General features: G+C 30.9%; 1 protein-coding gene across 1 annotated transcript in view; it reads left to right on the top strand.

The window, feature by feature from the left end:
* The window catches only part of LOC145693139 (uncharacterized), an 896,225-nt gene that overhangs the window by 856,784 nt on the left and 15,573 nt on the right, over positions 1-23,868 (top strand). The window contains exons 14-17 of the mRNA XM_081768874.1: positions 8,443-8,556; positions 11,450-14,105; positions 19,255-19,362; positions 22,044-22,133. Of these exons, the coding sequence (XP_081625000.1) occupies positions 8,443-8,556; positions 11,450-14,105; positions 19,255-19,362; positions 22,044-22,133 (2,968 nt within the window). The remainder of the gene's footprint in view (positions 1-8,442; positions 8,557-11,449; positions 14,106-19,254; positions 19,363-22,043; positions 22,134-23,868) is intronic.

Below are 23,868 nucleotides of genomic sequence, written 5' to 3'. Positions count from 1 at the left end.
CTAAAAATAAATAACAACGTTGGTTACATTCATCAAATTGTTTACAAGAGATTTACAAGAGTTATTACAAGAGATGTAACTGTCAATCTTGGTTTTATCATTATGTATCTTCAGTATATCTTAACCAATCTTTTATGTTAGAAATATGGCAATAAAATGATCTTCATCTTTTGCCTGCTGGAGGTGTAATTTTTAGCAAAATTGATTAATTATTTTAAATGATAGGTAGTTAAATGGAACTTTAATTTCTATACTACTGAAAATGATATTTGATAAAATTGACTCTATTGGATTTAATCATCTCTTATAAATTACCTGAACCTTGAAATTTGAATATATTTACCTTCTGATAGGGACCTTAGCCTGGTTAATAGAAAACTCATATTCATTATATAGTCAATTTTCTGGTCTGTTGTAATTGATTGTGTAATGGTTTTAACAAGGTATTGTATTTTTGCCTATGAGCTGTTCGTAGCACTGAAAATTAAGTTATTATTATTATTATTATTATTATTATTATTATTATTAATATCTACTATGCAATGAAAAGTAGATCACAAACTGATGTCATATACATTTACATGAGTAAAGCTTTTGATTCAGTTGATCATAGATTACTGTTAAAAAAAACTGTCAAATACAGGTGTAACACCCTTGTACCTAAAATTTTTTGAAAGCTATTTGACTGGTAGAACATACCAAATTAAAATTGGAAATGTCATGTCAGACTCAGGCAGTATTAGTAACGGTGTTCCTCAAGGTTCTCCTCTGGGCCCATTACTTTTCTCTATTTTTATTAATGACTTACCAACAGTCTTAAATCATTCAAATGTTTTACTTTATGCTGATGACATTAAGCTTTTTAGTGTAGTAAATAATATTGAGGACAACGATAGGCTACAAGATGACTTAAATAGAATCATTATGTGGTGCAAGGATAAAGGTATGAGTATCAATTATCTGAAAACTAAGTGCATGACCTACAGTAACAAATCGCAATACTATGTAAGTCAATACGAAATACAAGGTACTGTAATACAGAAAGTTGACACAATAAAGGATTTAGGTGTAACATTTGACAGGTCACTACGCTTTGGTGATCATATACAAAACGTATGTAATGAAGCAAGAAAAATAATCGGTTACCTGTTTAATCAATGGCCTGCTTTCTGTCAATCAAATACATATGTACTCTTATATAAATTACTGGTAAGGTCGAAACTAGAATACGCATCAGTGACTTGGAACAGCCTAACAAAAACTCCCGTAAACAAACTCGAGATGGTACAAAAGTGTTTTATTAGAATACTTTGTTTTAAGTTAAGACTTGACTATTATTCTAGCACGTATGAATATTGGATAATGTATTTTAATTTGGAACGACTAGCTGACAGGAAAAAATTGATTGAATCTGTATTTGTAGGAAAGTTACTTGACAACCAATATACCTCAGACTATATTTTTAAAAATGTTGATTTTAAAGTTCCAACATATGGTACAAGGGCAAAAATTTTATTGCAACCGCATAATAGAAAACATATTTTAATCTGTTGAATTTTAGAAAGCTATAATGAATGTATATCTTAAAATATGACTTTATTTTAGAATTTTAAATATAACTTAGTAGTTTTTATTTTTTTACTTTTAATTTTTGACACTTCTTTGTTTTAATGATTGACGTACACTACATTGTCAGTGTTTTTATTTTTAATAATTTATGACATAGATGTAATCATAATTTTATCACTAGTACTATATATGCATTGCTAAAATAATGTAGAATAAGACAAAGTGCTGTATTTTTGCTGTATTTTAACTGTTCTCAGCATGTAAAAAATAAAGTTTATTATTATTATTTATTATTATAAAGAAAATTAAATTTCATTGTTTTCAAAATTGTAATGTTCTAACTTTTATGCACGTGATATGTGTGTAGGTAAGAAGCAGCCGCTGATACTACAACTTTATGTAACAAAAATTTCTATTTTACACAAATGTGCAAGCAGTCATTCGAAAATTAAGGTTTCATTTCCTAAAACTCTAAAAAAAATACATTACACTTATAAATTATGTCTAATACTTATATTGTTATATTACAACTAATACCTTAACATTTATTTTTATATAAAAACTTTTAGTCAAGAACTCAAAATTAAATACAAGTACAATAATAAAGTCATATAACACACATATCAACAAATACTAGCAGTCACAATGTCTCAAGTCAATTCCAGACTTAAACCTAACCAATGTCAATTTCTATCCGCTCCCTACTAATTATCGTATGCTAACAATTAATAACAAAAAAATCTAAGTAACAAAGTAATCAGAAAAACGAAAGAAAAACTAATCAACACCGTCAAAAATTATGCTAATGAACAGCCTGACAAGTCATAAAAACGACATTTTAATATAAAATAAGTGTATACTAGTCAGTATTAACCTTAATCTAACATGTTATTCTATCTTCTTCAGTCAACGTTTACAACAACTCATACACAAAAACAGAATATGCCTATATACTTGTATTTGAAACATATCAAAATTAAACATATTCTAAATCAATCATTATAGATTTCCAAACTTTGCTATGCATAAGTGTCAAAGGTCTTATAGAATAACTTTGTCCGTTCCTCCGTCTGTCGACAGGTATCAGAGCAAAAACAGTCAGAAATATCGAGTATTTTTCAATCGATTCATCGTCCAAAGGATTCCACCACCTCCGTCAACTCTCTATTCAAACCGAAAGTGGTTAAAAAAAAAAGCATTTCCAGTTTCAACGTTTATCGCTATAGAACGAAAATGGTAACAGATAGCGAGAAACGGTTTTGTACAAACGATAAAGCGTCTCAAGACAACATATCATGACTATCCACAACATTCTACCAAAACTGGAAATGGTTTAAAATTTACTATTATTTACGGTTTCAATACTGATTTCCGTAGAGCAAAAACAATAAATGCTATCAAGATGTGGTTTCTTACAATGGATTCAGCGTCCCAGGAATAGGTTTTGTCTCCTTGGTTGAAACTTGATTCAAACCGGAAGTGGTTAAAACTAGCCATTTTCAGTTTCAACGTTTATCTCCGTAGAACAAATATGGTATTAGTAAGATTGGATCATAAATCTATAATTTCGTTCCTTTCCCGTGGTTCTTAATAAATATTACTTGAGCCACAATATATATAAAAGAACATTAGAACGTAAATATTATTTATTTTTACCTTCGGTTAGTGTTCAGGATACAAACTTTTAAGTTCTTTAACATCAATTGTTCTGAGGACTTCCTAATCTTCTACCTATCATCTTTCTATTTACTTTATTCAATACCGCAACTAAGGAAAAAGAATAATAATTAATAAATTACAATTTCCTTTTCTTCCTTTACAAAATCTGCTCCGTTATTACACCTCTGATCTTATTCCTAAGATCAGTACAGATAGATAATAGTACAACATAATAATGAAATATACAACATACAACATACCGTTGTAAGATGCCTCTTTTTGTAAACAATTCAATACGTGAAGACAACATATCATAACTATCTACAACACTCTACCAAAATCAGAAGTAGTTTAAATTAATTATTTCCTGTTTCAATACTGATTTCTATACAGCAAAAACGGTAACATATATCAAGAATCTGCTTTTTGCAATTCATTCAGTATCTCAAGAATATGTTATACCTTCTCCCTTAACCTTGTATTCAAACCGGAAGTGATTGAAATAAACGATTGTTTGTTTCATTCAACCTTTAAAGCCATAGGACAAAAACAGTAAGAGATAGCGATTAATGGCTTTTTGATATGGATTCAGCAAGCGAGAAACAGATTCTATCTTTAATTTTATTACTCTATTATAATTGCACTGTACTTCAAGTTTGAATATTGAATTCGCATAGGAAGTCTTAGTTTTACACTGTGAAAGATACTCACGTTCTTTGTACATATAACTAATAAAAACTTTTCCGGCATTCAGATGTAATAACATATTCCATACTCCGTTAATGGTACACTCTTTCACATTAAAAATTGCAATATTTCTTAAGAGTACCACAAAGCAGCAACTTCTGATGAAAAGAACGTATTTTATCGAAACGGAATACAAAGGAACAGTCTTTCATGAACAAAATAAATTGTGAAGAGTACGACCTGTTGTTTTACAGAAACATGGTTAAAAGAAACGACTATTCATTTTAAACAATCACCTGATAATTATAATGTCATTAGGAAGGCCAGAAACTTGTCACTAGGAAACAAATCCAAGAGAGATGGATATAATAAACAGCAAATATTCGTACACAGTGATAAGAGTTCCTGATGATAGGCTAGATGTAATAACAATAAAAATTTTAATCACTGACAATAATCCACTTTTACTATGTTTCCATTGTGTTTCTCCTACACTACAGTTACAGAATTTTATAAATTATTGTGATTGGCTGTGGTCTTACTTGTCGATAACAAACGGTAATGTTATATCAGGTTAGAAGCAGTCCCAAATTCATACTGGTTAACTATAGAACAAAAATGAGCATACCATTGGCTTTTTGGGAAAATTTGCTATTAAAATGATGTGTCGCATGCTATGGTTTTCATTTTTCAAAACTTCACTTTAATTCAAAATGCCGGATTTCAAGATGGCTGCCGTCAAGGTTACTCTTACCGTACCACTTGCCTTTAGGCAAAATATGTATTACCGAAGCTTTTATCCATTTATTTTCATTAATACACTGGCTAGAAGCGGAGGTAAGGCACATAGTAAGTATATACAATTAATATGAGTGTAACTTTTTCCCAACTGTGCGTATCTTAAAACTAACTTCACCATTGTTTTCCTGATTAAATTCTAGCCCAAAATTATGTATCATATTACCCTATTCCCATTTTAAAATCTTGACTTTAATTCAAAATGGCTGGCGTCAAGGCCATACCTACCATACGACTTCCCCCAAGGCCTTATATGTATCTACATGGTTGTTCTTTCATTAACACTCCGTTTACAAAGAGTAGTAAGGGACTTCTGCAGTAATCTCTAATAACCACATCACAACTCTTAAAAATTATATTTAAAAAAATAGAAAACATGCACCATGGCAAAAATTTCTGTCATCGCAAATAATTCATACATGCCCTCTATCAGAAAAACAAAATTCATTGAAATCGGAGCCGGACATTTGGGTGATGTCCCTTGTTAGTTGAAAATTATCTTATATCTCGTTATATACTATAATACGTATTTTTCTAGTTTACTAATATTTTATGAAGTGCTGTATTTTCTCCTAAGAGCTGTTCGTAACTCTGAAAAAAATAAATATATTATTATAATTATTTTCAGTTTGATGTTAAAATAAACTACAGAATTTTAAGGTTTAAACTAAACTTTTGGTGTCTATAATAGGCCTTTTCGCAACGAAAGTTAGGATATGCAATGGTAAAATAAGCTCTGTAAATTATGAATTAATGTTCATCACAGAGATTTTATACGGTTCCCTTTTTTAAACGTGTTTTTTTTTCTTTCGTTTTATGTTAAAACTCAGAACACTGCTTTAATACTTAAAATTAAAACATAATATAGCCACACATTTAAAGAATATAAAATCACGCACACATGAAGGATACGTGTCAGTTTGTATAGTGCATTTACTTGTCTTGTCTTGATCCTCCTTCCAGGAATAAAGTTTTAGAGTCGCAGCTTAATCAAGCCAAAGTCGACTATATCACTGATTATTGCTTTAAAATAAAAATGTATCACAAAAGTGTATCACAAAATGGCCCGTCCAATATGGACGATTAGCTGGTCAACAGTTAACGTGTTTTTCAATTTATATAATGTGTAGAAGGAAGAAAAGTGGCGCCAAACATAGTAAAAATATTTGTAACACATTAAAGATTGTAATTAAATGGAAAATGAACTTAAGTAAATATTGTTTAAAGATAAAAAATGAATAAAAAAAGGAGAGCAAAGCTCCCAGCAACTTTGTAGTATGGCGTCCATCTTAACTCCCCGCGTTTACTTATGTCTTACACACAATTTAGGATGTTGCCTAGGAGTACAAAATGCCTTTGTTCTTTAAACAATGTTTTAGTCAAGAATAAAACTGACGTTTCTGGTAACAATGAAGAATAAAATATGAAAATAAAACTTTATTTTATGATGTTGTTCCATAATGATTAAACAAAATTTAATTTAAACTAGTGAAGTTATAATAGGACATGTCTTACGAAGTCCAATTGTAGCAGTCTTCATCCATTCATACCGATTATGTTTTTCAACATAGATTTTAGTGGCATATGTTATTGTAACATGATGGATTCTGTTTGTGTTTGAAGAACGAAATTGGTATCTTATTCTGAAGCATATAAATATTTTTAATGAAACGTATTAGTACACAAATGTGTAAGATAATACAGGTTGGCCCAAAAGTAGGTATACACCCCTGCATTGATCAAGTATAATATTCTAGCTTATAGGTTTATTTGCTTGCGTTGTTCCAAGCTTAAGATATAAGTAAAAAGACATTAAAAATAATTAATAAATAAACTAAGTCTACCTAATGGATAACAATAATAAATTATATAAAATACAATGAGCTGATCAGTATGGTACTGTATATCTACTTTTGGGCCACCCTGTATAAAAATAAACGATAGTTTGTGAGCAATAATAACCAATTGATCATTAAAGCAGTGCATTTTCAAAATAAACATCATTAGCTCCAAATATCCGGAGAAATAAAGAAGGGTATATAAGAAAATTTCAAGTGAAGGGCAAAGTGGGTACTTCTAAAATTGGATATTTGTTCCCGATGTATCCAGGTTTTAACTATAATTATTATTATTATCGCTTTAGTATAAAACCATATCCTAATGTTTACAAGTGTTTCAATTAGCACATTGACGACGTGGCTTTTAAAAAATACTCTTTCTTGGCTTACGAAACACTTTAATAACAACATGCTAAAACGTATATTTTCTTTGTATTATTATTATTATTATTATTATTATTATTATTATTATTATTATTATTATTATTATTAAACTGACTAACTAACTCTATAGTCTATAATAATAATAATAATAATAATAATAATAATAATAATAATAATAATAATAATAATAATAATAATAATAATAATAATAGGTTCAATGTCGCGTTCACAAGAGCTTTGCATTGATTTCAATCCTTAGCCAACTGGATCCAGTTTCTATTCCGTATTCCTAATTCCGCGAGATCCATCTTAATATTGTCCTCCCATTTGCACCTAGGTTTCCCTAATGGTCGTTTTCCGATTGGACTTCCAGTCAAACCTTGGAAAGCGTTCCTACTCTCTTCCATTCTGGCTACATGACCTGCCCACGTGAGCCTTTGGTCCGAATATTTGTTTCAGGATCTTGTTCTCACATACTTTCGGTCTACGTTCTTCCCTCAGAGTAAACGACCATGTTTCTCAACCACACAGAACAGCAGGCATGATTATCGTTTTATATATAGTATTTTAAGCTTCAAATTCCTCAACAGAATTCGCGACAACAAAAGATTTTGAACTAAATAATAACACGAATTCCCTGCTTTTAATTGACATTTAATTTATTCGTGAATATGGTTTTCGTCTGTTAATATTGATCCTAGATATTTGAAAGTATTATTATTATTATTTGTTGTTGTTGTTGTTGCTGCTGCTGCTGCTGTTCCCCCAAGCGTTTGGCTTGTTTAGATTTAACTTTTCTTCATCCACCCATAATCATCAGGATCTTTGCCCACAAAATAACTTAACGGCTACACAAACATTAGTGTTCAGATCTAATTATGGTTACGGCCTTTATCTTAATAAATAATAAATAGCAAAGCAGATTCATATTCAGTATTATCACTATCCATTTTCAAATAATTCAATTGAAATTATACAGTTTTTAAGTTGCAATTAAATTGTCACAATAGCTTTAAATCTCAAAATTGTCTCATGCTGCTGCCATCTATTGGCATTAGGCAGACGTAGCGGAGCAGCAAGTGTTAACTATTAGGAATTAGCGTTACTCAGATTGAGGCATTTTCCTTTTATAATAAGGATGATTAGTATTAATATAATCAGCAGTAGGGACTTATGTGGAAAATTGGGTAAAACTTTAGTGGTATAGGTATATCCGAATTGTTACGCAGTTAGTTATCTTATTAATGACCTGTAATCAGATACAAAGCTAATGGGAAATATTGTGGATCAGATCACCAGAAATAAACAAATATAATGCATATAATTCTTGAAATTATAATCTATTTAATGTAGGCACCTAATTTCAGACACTAGTTTCTCCAGTCTCTTTTTTAATTACGGAAAGTTTAGGGTATTGGGCTTACTGGTAACTTATTGTTTTGTTGTTAGCTCATTGCTTTAGTTCATACATAGACATGAAAATATTGTCTTTTTTTGTGCATTCCAGAAGTAAAGATGATACATTGGAATTGGAACCTTTAACCAAAGATGGACCTGCAACATCTAACGATGGAAGGACTCAAAGTCAAGACAAGTCGCCCCGCCTCAAGAAATTATTGTTGTAAGATATCATTTCTATTGTGTAGTTAACTGTTTATTTGAATTATTGTGATGTTCGGAAGAAGTCGACCCATCCACGTTTCTTTTACTATAGTTTATACTTATACAGAAGTGCTTACTGTTCTGGTCAGCATAAAATAAAGATTTAAAAACAATAATCAAAAATTGGTTAATATAATCTTAACTATGAATAAAAAATAGATATTTTCAATCAATCAAGGATGGATTACCAATTTTATTTCAGAACATATTTTTTTGTTTCGTTTTCTGTTCTTTCGACATGTCCAAATCACCTTATTCTTCCCGCTTTTATACACTTCACTATGTCTTGCCCTTGTACTATATCGTTTTATTTCCATTTTGTTTCGTATCCTCCAAATGTTTTCTTATATCGACCCGCATATTCTTCTGATGATTTTCCTTTTAGACTTTCTCAGTTCTTTTTTATATGTTTTAGACATTGTCCATACCTCAGCGGTACAGGTTACAACTGGTCTCACTAGAGTCTTATATTTTGTCATTATAGAGTTTCTTGACAGTAACTCTTTTCGAAATAACACGATGTTACTGAAATAAGCTTTGTTATCTGCCTGTATTCCATCTTTAATTGTTTCTCTGATCCTATTTTCATTGTCTATTGTCAACCCCAGGTACTTAAGGTTACTAACTCCTTCGAACTCCAGGTCTCTTATTCTCACGTTCTGTGGTCTTTTGTCAGATTTTGATAAGACCCTATGTTTTTTTTTTTTTTTTTTTTTTTTTTTTTGCATTAACTATAAACCCTAGGTGTGCTACCTCTGCTTTTTAATATTCTGTGTGCTTATTTTAGATCTTTCATTCTTCTTGATATTACGGGACATCGTCTTCATATACATAGATACGCATATCTGTGGTGCTTATGTGAATATAGTTCCTCCTGTGTCAATTTATTTTATGTAGTGCTATAATAAAGAGTCTCATTGAAAGAACAACTCCCTGTTAAATTCCTGTGCTAAAAGTAAACGGTTGACTTACCTTAGTGTCTATATTTATCTTAGATTTTGTCTATCTTTATCCTAGTTTTTTTTATCTATATCCTTTCTTCTGTTGGAGCGTTTATTGTTATTGGTATTACATTTCGAGAGTTTCTGTTCATTGTTATTCTACTAATTCTGTCATTAATTGCTTCGAATTCCAACACTTTTAGTTTTGTTTCTCCTATTACTAGAAATCCCGTGCCAAACTGTCCTGTTCTCTTTTCTGGTACATTATAATACTTTCTGTATTAATTTATGTATGTCTGGCCTTTACTTTTCTATCATTATTATAATAAGATGTTCATATCTCGGAATCTCTCGAAGTTATAAACATAGAATTTGGTGTTTTGACTCTGGAGGTTACAGACATGAAATTTGGTATTTGGACTTTTCTTCTAAAATTATTAAACACGTGTTGCAGCGTTTTTAGATGTTTGATCTAAAACCCAGTTAAAAAAAAGATGGGGTACTTCCGCAAGATACCCATACAAAACGTGCCAATTTTGTACTAAGCTTCCAGTTCTACGAAATCTATATGAAAGGTCCTGTTGGAAGAACGCAAATATTGCCTAAAGTAACACGTAGAGGCATCTGCTAGTTTCACTATAAATGTAAATTGGCCAAAAATCTATATTTTACATGGTAGTTATTTAGAATGAATTTTTAGATCTTCAATTCAGCTATCCCTCATAGTTCACGCGTAATTCGTTCCAAGGAATCATTACATAACACGAAAACGCGTAAATTAAGTTAATTATAACGCATAACATAAGGATAAGTGTCGTTTGAAAGGGAGAAATTACTTAAATTTCAATCTTAGCAAATGAAATATTTTATTACCTATAAAAAAATGTACTGCATGTAAGATAAAAGCTGCCAGACCTCAGTCACACGATACAGAAATTGGCTCCAGTGAGTAAGGATCACTTTTTTGCTCACTTGAAAGCCTTGGAATAGAAGATTGGTTATTTTCGACTTACGTTATAAAACGATCTAGACTCATCTGACGGGCAGTATTCTTTCTTCTCTGTATTCAGTTCCTTATATCAGGCCAAAGAATTCTGAGTCTTCTTTGAATTCTGAGAATTCTGAGAAATTTTGGTACGTTTATTGTGCTTGAATCATTTGTCTTAATACTCATAATTGCATTATCGATGTGCTGAAAGAATTTAGTCAGTTCTGTTGTAAAATGGTGTTTGATGGTTTTTCGCTGTCGTTTTCCGTTTCAAGATTATACCACCATACAGTCTGTAAAATTACTGTCCAATTTTCTCTTTTTTTCTTTCCTAAATTGTGTCGTATTGAAAATGAGTAAATAAAGAACGAATAACATTCTAGCGTTATCTTTTACTTTTCTATAAACAGTTCTTATTGCTATTTCATAGTATTGATTTATTAAATCCCTACTTGTATGTAGAGGTTTGCACGGGTTGGAATTTTTAATCCGGGCCCGACTCGGCCCGTGAATTTATAATATGCGGCCTGACCCGAGTCCGAAATATGTTTTAGACTTTAGACCCGAGTCCGGAGCTAGCACGTGTGATAATCAAATGAACCCGAAAAGCCCAAATATTTTTTTATTTAGAGTAATTAGAGGTTTAATTTTGCAATTGTGTTTTAAAAGTTCTCCAGAAAGAATGGTCCGATAAATATTGTTGTACAGTATATTTACAAAGTTAGGCTCGAAAAGGCCCAAGAAATATAGTTTATATTTAAAAATTTCCGGTCCGAGCCCGAAGTCATTTATGCTTTGTAGGCCCGTGAGCTCAGAATGGGCCCGTGCAGATCTCCACTTGTATGTACGTATTATTAGTTTCATTTACTTTTTTTAAAACAAACGGCATAAGTTCTTGAATTGTGTTTTTCTTCATATTGCAGGACACTTCACGGGGAATCATCTACAAGCCATGACAGCAGTCCGAGTGCACAATCGTCCGGATCCTCTAGTAACAAAGGAAAGCTTAAAAGAATGTCCCGTGTACGAAGTGATGACCAACAACGACAGACATCATCTCGCGAAGAAGCTTTCAGCCCAGAAGGTCAGAAAAAGCAAGAAGAGGAGCATGAGGTTATCGGTGCTGGTCTTCCTCTGTTTCAAAGACTCAAATTGCTCAAGGAGAAAGAGGAACGAGAAGAAAGGGAACGCCTTGAACAACAAAAGCGACAGCAGCAACGATCTGCGGAAACAAGTGCTACCAGTGCAAATACTGCTCAAGAGCCTGAAGTTATAGGTGCAGGTTTACCACTGTTTCAAAGACTGAAGTTGCTGAAACAGAAAGAAGAACAAGAAGCAAAACAAAAGAAGGAACAAGAAGCAAAACAAAAGAAGGAACAAGAAGCAAAACAAAAGAAAGAACAAGAAGCAAAACAAAAGAAGGAACAAGAGGTTGGGGAACATCAAGACTCAAATAGCATACTTAAGTCTCACGAAACAGAAACTTCTTCGTCAAAAGGAACTAAAACTGTTCAAATCGCAAGCAAACCAAATATCATAAAACTTCCAGAGAAAGATCAGGTGAAAATTCAAAATAAGGAATCGGAATCCAAAGAACAAGCTAACAAAGGCAAGACAACAAAAGAAGTTTCTAAACCAATCACTGAATTAAGCAGGCAACCCACAACGGTAAAAACGCAATACGTGGCTAAAGAAGAATGCTTACACACTAAGATAAATTTTTTAGAGAAGCTCAAATTTCAAAAAGAAAAGGACTCTATACCGTCAAGTAAAAGTACTGGAAGCATACCTTCATCAGCAGTTTCACTATCACCGCCGGGAAGTAATACTTCAAAGGATAAAGAAACACATGGAAAAGTGTCATTATTAGACAGATTGAAACTTCAGAAAGACAAAGATACAAAAACTCAAATTAAACCTAGCAATACTGCACCTGATATATCAGGTCCGAAATCAAACGTGAAAGAGAATGAGGTTACAGTTTCTTCCAGACCGTTATTTCTAGAATGTATTAAACCTCAGAAGGAGAAAGAGGCGGGTAAAGAAGAATCAGAAAGGAGGCTAAAATCCAGAACAGAGAAACGAGGGTCCGCAGAAAAGCAAAATTCCGATGAAAGTAGTAATGTTGCTCCGAGTAGTAGTCATGTTGAAGAATTAGTAACGGAATTGCGTCCAGAACCGAAACAGAAGTCAATAACTAAAACAGTTGAACAACCAAAACAAACCGAAGACTGTGATCGATTGCCAAAAGCTGAATCTGAGACCAAAAAACCCCAGAAGCCAAAGTTATTGCATCTTCGACAAGAAACCAAATTTTATATGTCAATAGACGATCTTTCTCCTGAATACTCTGGTTTACCGTTTGTCAAAAAATTAAAGATACTTAACGAGAGACAAAAATTAGCTGAACTAGAGAAGACAGTAGCCAAAGTAACTAGAAGTGCTAGTTTAGATAGTTGTAACACTACATTTTCAGACCCAGAGTTCACTCCTCAGTTAACCAGAAGTAAATCTGAAGTTAGTGATATAGAGTACGTCCAACGAAGTAGAAATACGAATAGTGCGGAATCTAGCAGTGGAGGATTGTCGGTCACTGTTTCGTCCACTTCTATAGACAAAACGTTAGATTTTGTTGAAGTAAATGATAAACATTTTGATACTCAAACGAATTCTTTTATAATTGATGAAAATGTTTTTGGCGTTAAAAGTGATTCGATCCATAAATTATTAAAAGACAGTGGTGGTGTTAGCAGCAGTTCCGAAGCCTTCCAGGGCAGTACATGTTCTCTTGCGTTTAACACTGTTGGTACTGTTACTGATAAGACTAGTCTAGTGCCACGAACAGAAACATGTATTTTTCCTTTTGAAGATCAAGCTCAATTATCTGTGCAGTCTAAATTTAGTGAAGTGAGAATAATGTCCAATGGTGGAGATGGTGATCTTTTATCCGGAATACAAACTACCAAGTTGTTTCCTGTTACACAAGACAATACAGCAGTTGCCACTAGTGTAGACTTAATTGATGACAAAAATGTTGGAAATTTAATTGCGCCAATACCTGACAACAATACAAGTAAGGAATCCCCGGACCTTCGTGTCATGCCAGTTAATGTAGATAGTGGTAGTTTTTCCAGCATGTTTGATTCCCCTCCATTTTCTCCAGAAAGCAATGAGACATTAGAAAGGAAAAACTTAAAAAGTATCCTCAAGAAATTGTCTTCCGAAGACATGAGAGCATCCCTCCAAACCAAAAGAGACATTCATAGGTTAATGAAAGCACCAACCATAGAAGGGTATGCCGCACGACATAGTAAATTTACTAAAAGTGTTACGTTTGATAGAGATTCCTTACACTCTCCTTCCCCTCCTCCCTCCCCTGTCGACGTTGTTGCCAGGGAACAGCTCAAAACCACTGAGGTATCAGAATCTACTACAAAGCCACCGGTGCCTTGTGTAACGTCATTAGACAGTGTAAGAAGAAACTTCTTACAGCCTTCATTAATAGTATCTTCGCAGCAACAAGATGAACATTTGACTGATATACTGTCGGGAGTTCAACAGATTATCCAGACACGATTAGTAAGTACCTTTGTAATAATTTAAATGTAACTCAATTTTTACTTGAGAGCCTTGAAAATTTCAACACTAAATTTGAGAAAACTTTATGCAAGTACTCTTGAAGATCCTAAACAATAGTACAGATTCTTCAAATGAAGAAACGATGAATTTATTGAATATGCGTAATATAAAATCTATAATTAAAAGTAATTTGGTTGTATCAATACATAATTGCATAATGATAATTCCAAATTGCAATATAATTAAGTAGGTACTATATAGACAAAACATAAACATATATGTATTAAGATGTCATAATAGTCACAAAATTCTTAACATAAAGGTTTGAAATGAAGACATAACATATTGAATTATATGTCAGAAACACAAAGGTGGTGTTGGAGTATAGAAAATAAGTATTGCACATTATTTTGAGAGAGTAGGTAGAAAAAACTATGCACATGTATACTAGCCATGGTCGTATATTTTTTATGTAGTAGCTGTTGGAGATGAGAGTTTATTGAAAAATGTGGTAAAGTTGGAGAACGTACCAAGGTATGAAGATATTATAAAGACATATGATTGGGGAAAGTCAAGATTATCCAGTAGTGAAGAAAAGATAATATTTTGGATAATTGTACAGTGACATATTGATTATGTGAAATATGTAGTGTTAAATGTAGATGAGAAAATATAACTATACAGGATTCAATTATTTAAGAAGGTATTTGATTGTATAGTGCTACAGCATATAAATTATCATAAGTAAACTCGTAAGTAGTAAAATAGATATTGGTACAGTTGTACAGGGGTAAAACTTTGGTATTATGATGAAATGTTTTTTTTTATTATTATTATTTTATGCTTTTTAGGATAAAGGGTACGGATGGTTAATGAAAATAAATAATTAAAATAATTGGTGGAAAAAGAATGAAGAAACGGAAAAACCACGAGACTTCCTGCGGGCATTATGTTGTCCTCCATATTATGATGAGATGTCCACACAAGAGTAGAAAGAAAAAACTGAAGAAAGAAAGATAGATTGTTTTAAATATATTTCTGTTAGCTAAGTTTTTGTGGTAGATGTTTAAAATGAGCAACTTACTACAAGCACTTTAATTCAAACTTATTAGTGTATAGGTAATTTAAAATTAAACTTCTCTATACCACAATAGGTGGTATACACCGGGCTGGAAGTGTTCAGTTCAGATTAGAATACAATTGATTTTTAAAGAAATGTGGTGTCTTTTTATTCAATTCGGAATAAACGAAGGACAGTAAGAAACATTCTTCTTCTTTGCCTTTAAAATGTGTCGTATAGATAAATCAGTATTCAATCGTCAAATATTCAACGCCATTTCATGAGCAAAGGGTGCAGTGTCAGATTTTTTTTATTTGTTTGTTTATTTTCCTTGAGCAAAAGCTTTTGAATTAATAGAGAAACACATTCCACTTTTAAAATAATGATGTTGGAAATTTCGCTATTTAACAGAACATTTCAGATGGTTTGGTCATAATAGTTAAGTACTTAGACAAAGTTTATTCTCATTAACTTGAAAAGAGGTACATAAATGTTCTTGTATGAAACTTTTCTCTATATATTTCACTTTTGATGCCATGTTAAGAATAAAGCAAACATTGTGAAAAAATGTAAAAATGTTTGAAACAAGTTTTTTTTTTTTAATTTTCTTTCATGCAGTTTGGAACACAAAACATGACCATTATAATTCTCATGTGTAGCACATTTCTTTGGAATCCAACTGAAACAATGATGCAGGAAGTATGTCATGCTTGATTCATCTATTCCACTCTGTTTCGCAAATTAATATACCACCTTTGAATTTCACACACGCGATTTGATATGTTCTGCTTTCTTCTCAAAGATTTGTGTGCAATATGTTCCATAGAGACATATGTTCAATACACTTTGTCAAGGTCTTGATATCAATTTACTGCCTGTATATTTTGAAATGGATAAATACAACTTCCACAAGAGTGCCTGAAATTTTCGACACTGAATTTGAGAAAATTTGGCGTAAATAGTGTTGAATGTCCAATATAGATTCTTGATACGTACTTATAATCAAGTAGGCTTTTCTACGAGATTTATCTACAAAAGTTCAATAAAAGTAATTACAAGAGTTCAATAAAGAGTAATATTTTCTTTTTTCTACATTAAATCGTATATGAGGAATTCAAATATTTCAACTAGGAGTGTACTATGATTCAAGCAATCATATAATAATTATGGTAGTTACCTGGTTTACATGACTCAGTCTATTAGGAGCACGTAGATATAATTGAACACCAATCCAGTTTTGTCTTACTGTTTTCCAACATTGTCTTTTTCCAAGAAATTAATAACTTGTATTTTCCATTTTTCCAACTTTATAAAGTATTTGTAGGTAATATCCATTTAATTTGTCCATTCAATGTGAATATTTAATTTCCTTCTCAAGTTCCATAATATTGCGACGAAGTTTAGTGCCTCTACAAGAAAAATTCTTTTGCACACTACCCTAGCAATTGGTATATGTGCTGAGATAAGAGTGAAATGTTGATTCTCTGAGATTTTCTCCTTGTAAATTATTGTATGAAAATTGTTGTCAGCAAATTGTAAATTCTGAAAAAAATCAAATTGGCATTATTCTAGGTTTCTCAAAGGTAAGTTCGTATCTCAGGCACATTTTAGTTAATTCGTCTATAACAAATATTAAAACTTGATGTCCAATTTATAAATCAACAATGTATCATATAGGTACAGGTAACATTTGGTGAATTTTAATTTAGCACATCTTAATATCGTAGTTTTGTACAGGTATACGTAGTTTCATTAGTAAAAGTAAGTCACGCAGTGCAACGCCATCAGTTTGGCGATTTGACTCGCAAACTGAAAAACGTTTTAAAATCAATTCCAACAATTTGTGAATCTTTGTAATTTCGAATTCAAACAATTTGTTATTCATCAATGAACTTTTCGCATGTTCTGTATAGCCTATTAAAGAATGATATGTGACTGAAGCTGATGCTACAGAGTTTATTAGAATTAGTACTTATTAGGAGATTGTAATAAGAAATTATAAGTCGTCTGAAGTCAAAATCACAAAGATTTACAAAATGTTAGAAATTTTCTTTAAAAATAATTTTCTAAAATAAAAATGAGAGTGATTTAGACAAAGTAATGACTTGGTAACTGAAAATCCACTTTAACACTTTTGGTAAATGTAGGTTTGAATCACTATGATAGTCATGATTAAAATTCAAATTTACCAAATATTATCTGTACGTTGACAATACCTAGTTTAATTTAAATCCAACATCGAGTTTCAATATTTATTTGAATAAATTTACCCATATATCAAAATTACCTTTGAGAAAGAAAATGAAGTTCATTTATTTATTTATTTTATTTTATTATTCCTTATATTTTATGTTATTTTTTATTTTTTAGAAATTATAATATACTGACATGTAAAAAGCTCAAGGAATCTATATATTCACACTACACCACATATACACCAGCTACTAAAGCTAATGTATGTTGGAACTTTTAAAACACACGGATCTTGAGGAAGGAATAAGATGTCTACATCGTATAAGAAAATTAAATTAACATCACCTACACATACTCTACAAATGGAAAAAGATTTAAAACACTAAATTAATAAAGTTAAACTAGCAAAAAGATAAATTCAGAAAGTCAAGTCAGGTATTTCAGTCATTCTGTATTAAATACGAAAACAGAGAACTGGATTTTGAATTGAATAGACTGAATAAAACATAGTCTCCACTGTTTCATAATTTCAGTGTTTGAAAAAAAAAAAGACGAAAGAGATCAGCATATGTGACGTGGCTGTTTCAAAGTATACTATTGCTAAAAGTTTTGACAAGATTTATTTTGTTGTGCTGTTTGTGTTCTTGACAAGTTCAAGAGTTCTATTTTTCTTCTCTTTGTTTATATTAGTTTTGTTCAGTTTTTATATACATATATTGAACAAAAAAAATCTTATGAGGTAGGTACTAAATATAATTTTTTCAGTGATCTTTCCGAAGTAAATTTAATTCTATGTCCCTCCTACTTAGCTCTAAACTTTGCTGTAGCACTCAATATAAAAAGATTTCATAAATATTGTATGTATCTGGGAGATGTTATTATATGTTATTCTCCAAATAGAAGAGAACGTTTCAAACAATGTATCTACGAACTCGAACAAAAGAAATACTGACCAAAGCTTCAAGACACACTGTAATTTAAACTATAATGTATTATAGTTTCTCCAATACAGGAAGTATTGGAGATAGAGAAGAGAATGATAATAAGGAAGTGGAAAGAAGCAGATTGGATAAAGAAGGTAGGAAGAGATAAGCTGATGAAGTGGACAGGGGACTTACCTATCAATTATTCACATATTAAAGTGAATACAGTGTGTGTTGAAGCCTTGACCAGTATTACTTTTGTTACAATATGCAATCCAAAGCCATGGATAGTATTATTATTGTCTATATATACTCATGTGTAAGTTTAATTTTACATATATTTTTCTTTTTATTATTGTTACCGTGATAAATTGTTAAAAATTCTATTTTTTTAGAACTAAGTAATGAGATAATTATTTAATCTTGGACTATGGTAACTTACACTTTACTGAGCCTCTTGTAATAAAATAAAATATCTCTTTTGTCTCTTATTACCGAAGTTGAAGAGAATGAGTCCCAGAGCATTCTTCCAGTAACTTGGCGATTATGATAATTTTATATAGTAACATTCAACGTGAATTGGCTACATTTAATAGAGAAGTTTCAATATAATTAATAAATACAAGAAAATTCCAAATTAAATTAGCATATCACAGTTATTCTCTAATGTATTTCTAGACCAAACGATCATCTAATAAATAAAACACAAACTTCTTAAAGCTCTCCCATCGCTGTGTGGTTACTGTATAGTCCTTAGCGCAGGAGACACGGGTTCGATTTCTAGTAGGTGGTCATATGGCTATGTTTCCACATTAATATATAGACTCATGTTCTATGTAGCCTCAGTGCTGAAAAAAACGTTAAAATTCAAGGTAATTAACAAATTTTTCCTACTTTATTTTTTTATTTATTTATTTATCCTATTCGTCTTTCTATAGCTCAGAAACATAAAATTTGATTTTGTATATTACAGGAAGTGATACAGAAGAAATTTCAGGAGAGATTTCAATCTTTGGAACAAGAAGTTAAACAAAGAGATATCATCATATCGCAACTTCAAAGAAGAATCCATGAATTAGAAGTAAGCTTAATTCTAATTTATCTATCTTTTTAAATATTGCTGTTCTTGTTAATATTATTTGCTGTGCTGTGTTGCATTCCTAAAATAATATTTCATTTCTGTTTATATGTAAGATATAACTGAGTGTGTTAACTTCATAAATGACAACTAGATATACCTAATATGTTAATGGGAAAGGGATATAAGTAAAAGTGTACATTTTAAGTAATCATTTTAAATGAAGCCTTCACTCTAAAATTATTGAGATCAACTAACTTTAATGTCATTTTTCACTTTCCCTTCCACTTTATCAATTTGAGAGTTTCATATTCGAATTCAGTATGAAAGTTTTCAGGGAGATGGTTCTACAATAGAGACCAGAAAGGAAGGTATTTTCATGAATCTTGAAAATTGTGAATTTTATTTTCATATTCCAGCTTCGAAAAGGCCTTAAAGGTCTTGGAATTTACTATGTGTTGAAGACATTTAAAGCTACCTTCTCTTGTGAAAATTTTGAAGGTGGTCGGTAGCAACCAACAAATGCTTCTCCTGATCTGTGTCGGTTGAGAATATCTCGCTGCTAAAATCCAACACATGAGGAAACTTCTACATACGACCATCTAATAATAATACTAGATGGTCAGCATAATGCTAGAAGAATGCCTTTCGAAAAGTAGTGCTTATATATATATATATATATATATATATATATATATATATATATATATATATATATATATATATAGGCGGATCCAAGGGGAGCTATATGGGCTATAGCCCCCCCCCCTTGACGCTTAGGTATACACTGGATAAAATGGGCTTCAATCCTGCTTTACACTGGATAAAACTGCAAAATGTGATTTAGCTCCTCCCATGATCATATTCTGGATCCGCCACTGTAGTATATATATATATATATATATATATATATATATATATATATGTGTGTGTGTGTGTGTGTGTGTGTGTGTGTGTAGGTAGGCAGGTAGATAGATACATAGATCTAGATATAAAGCAGTGAAAGTAGAAACTCTGTACAAGATACTCTAAATGTTTCTTTATTCTTGACTGATTTCCCTAGGCTGCACCACTGACTATTTCTAATTTGTCTAAACAGTTGTCGATATTTCTATATGACGTGTATGAACTTACATAATGAAAGAATACTGTACTCATGAACTATATTATTAAATTCGTACACAAAGAAATGGAAAATCATATTACTGATTGCTCTAATTTTTAACCAAAGCTCTCTAAGTATTTAATTGAATTATTTACGACCATATATGAAGCAACAAACTAATAAGTGAGTGTTACGAATGATTCTGTAATCTGAATAAAATTGGATTTATCCATAGGTCTTGCATTGTAAGAATCTTTATTTTCTGCTACCTCAGTATTGAGAATCGAAAAACAAAAAAATGAAAGATGCCTTTAGTATGTTGAAATTTAAAATCCACTGTTATTTATTAAATTTTGAACTGGAGGAGAAATCTTTGATATAATAATAATAATAATAATAATAATAATAATAATAATAATAATAATAATAATAATAATAATAATAATAATAATAATAATAATAATAATAATAATAATATAGTGTTATCTCCCTCCTAACGAAACCTTCCTCTTTGAGAGGAATGGAAACAAGTGAAAGTAAATTTCTCCCCTTTCAGGGCGAAACCATATGAGGTGTGCTCAATCTTTTGTTTATTTAGTCTCTTAGGTTTTAATGTGAACTATCATACAATCTAAAGCATCATAAGTGCTGTTTATTGTACGTTTTGAACTTCATTTGTTACTTCTTGTACTTATGCTTACTATACTTCCGAAGAACAATACAGATTAACACAGTATTGTGGGAAAAGTCACAGTGGTAAAAAAAAAAAGAAAAGAAAAAGAGAAAAAGAAGTTTCTTTCAGAAACTGAAACTACTTCTTTCGTCTACTAATTGTTGTAAACAACAATTAAAATGTTAGACAATTTTTATTCTTTTAAATTCAAGCAATAAAACTGTAATTTTCACCAATGTGACTTCCTTCCTGAGCTATCTCTGTACTTTAGAATTCTAATATAGTTAGTGCAACTAAAAGCAGCAAAAGTGCCATTGTTAAACAAAAGACTGAATGTTTCCAGTGCAATTATTATTATTATTATTATTATTATTAGTAGTAGTAGTAGTAGTAGTAGTAGTAGTAGTAGTAGTAGTAGTAGTAGTAATAGTAGTAGTAGCATTTATGAATCCGTTAGTGCATTATCACTTGGTTATTTTATCGTAGATTATTTTCTACGCAATAATAATGAAGGTTGACTAAGCTGATCATCTTCGCTATGAATAAAATTGTTAAGCTTACTGGGTAAAAAATCATATGTGTATGTCTTCTTGTCCCCACAAGTTTAATATGTGGCCTAGTCCCAGAGACAGTCAACTTTACGTATTGTACTGAAACTGTACAATATGTTTTACATAAACTTCCAACTAACTTGTTTGTTTGATTACTAAGAAGACCAACACTATGTAAAATTATTTTTTCCTATTATTATTATTATTATTATTATTATTATTATTATTATTATTATTATTATTATTAATATTATTAATATTAATATTTAACTGTAGAAAATATGAGTAGTAACCTTAGTGAGATAAATATTAGATAAAATTATTTTTCATCATTGGACTATAATTCTATTTTTAGCATCCTGACGTACAGAATCGTATTACAAACGATAGCGATGATGATGATAAGGATGAACATGACGTTGACGACTTTGAACATCCGTTTATGGTATGTACGATTAAACAAAATACAACACTACATTCAGAATTGTCTTGCAGAGACTTTACATTTGAGTTGTATTAATTTCACTTTTGTTTTATTTGTTGATGATTTATTGATTTCTTTCCATTCTATCTTTTTCTGTTTCTATTTACTTCTTTCTTCCCTTTCTGACGCTGTTCTAATCTAGCAATGGAACCGATCTTCATCCGAAGTGCCAGGTTTCTTTCGAAGGTTATAGTAATCTTCAGATTTGGATTATGTCATTATGAACACTTTTCATTTTTCATAAAATTGATTTTTTTAGTGTGTAAATTCCATATGATCGACAAACTTGTGTATTGTTTATACCATACTTAAAGAGGACGATTCAAGGTACATTGCTCGATCTTTGTCATGCCAGTCTATTTAGATTTTGCATTGTTTAGTACAGTGGTTCTCAACCAATATGTCGCGACACACTGGTGTGTTACATAGTCCTCTAAAGTGTGTCACGAAATTTTCGAATTTAAAGATCATGAAGAATTTAATAATAATTACTTAAAATCGAGACAGACTTTACCAGTCAATACCTCCAGCAGTAGCAATAATGCTCAGTGCTATATAGACTCATTATAAAAACTAATTGGTCTCACTATTATAATAGATTAGTATTATTGTTATTATTATTATTATTATTATTATTATTATTATTTATAATAATTATATAATTATAATAATTAATTATAATAATTATTTATAACAATAATATCAAACAAATTTGTCGTGATGTCCCGGAGTTCAGTAAAGTGTGTCGTCAGTCAAAAAAGGTTGAGAACCACTGGTTTAGTGTACTACCGAGTTCAATGGCGTTAAAAAAAAGAAAATCGCTCCTAAATTGAACATAGGAAAATAGTTCTTAATAAAATCCAGAGCATTAACAGATAGGGTTTATTCTTGATTGAGTTTCTACCTGACACTGGTCATCCGTAGTGAGATTATTTGATCCCACATCCAAGCCGAGAACCAGAGGCTAAACATGGCCAAAATAAAACGTATAAACTAGTCTCTCTCGAAATATAATTTTTATCAAAGACCAATGAACATATTTACTATCGATCATGCAGTAAAAATTTAAAAAAAAAATAAATATAATCTTTTATTTAAACAAATACAAACTCATTATCACACCCCTAAAACTTTCTATCTCTTAAAATTTATTCTATTATAATATAAATAAATAATTTATAAAAGAAAACAACAAGTAGTTTGTCGTTTATACAGGCATATTTAAATTTCCTATAATAGTAGTTCTTGTACAAATAGATAGCACAATTAAGATAGGATTCGAGATGATTTCTCTGCTATAGTTCCGAATGTGGATGAGTCTTAAAAGAGATACTCTGAAACACTTTCTACACTAATCAACATATTTAAAATTAGATTTTTTATGAATATTTTTTTTAAATTTAAATTACGTTAGTTAAATATCTAATATTGTTTTTGGACGGTCGTGATTCGAGACCTCTACCCTTCTTCTTTAAGCTACTACCTGTTTCAACTAGGACAATTACTATCGTACTGTATGTAAGTAATTCGCTTTATAGACGAAGTACTATTATGACTTCGATCATTATACATGTTTCTCTAGAAGAGGAAGATAAATAATATTACTCAATAGTTCATTTTATTCTTGTTTCTGAAAAAAAAAACATTCTGTAGCCAACACTTAAAGTTTTTGAACTGCCATTAGCTTGAAAATTTT

Source organism: Thermobia domestica, chromosome 8 (genome assembly GCF_964235325.1).
Source record: "Thermobia domestica chromosome 8, izTheDome1.hap1.1, whole genome shotgun sequence".
Classification (NCBI taxonomy): Eukaryota; Metazoa; Arthropoda; class Insecta; order Zygentoma; family Lepismatidae; genus Thermobia; species Thermobia domestica.
Note: the sequence above shows the minus strand (reverse complement) of the source record. Positions and strands in the feature narration are given on the sequence as shown.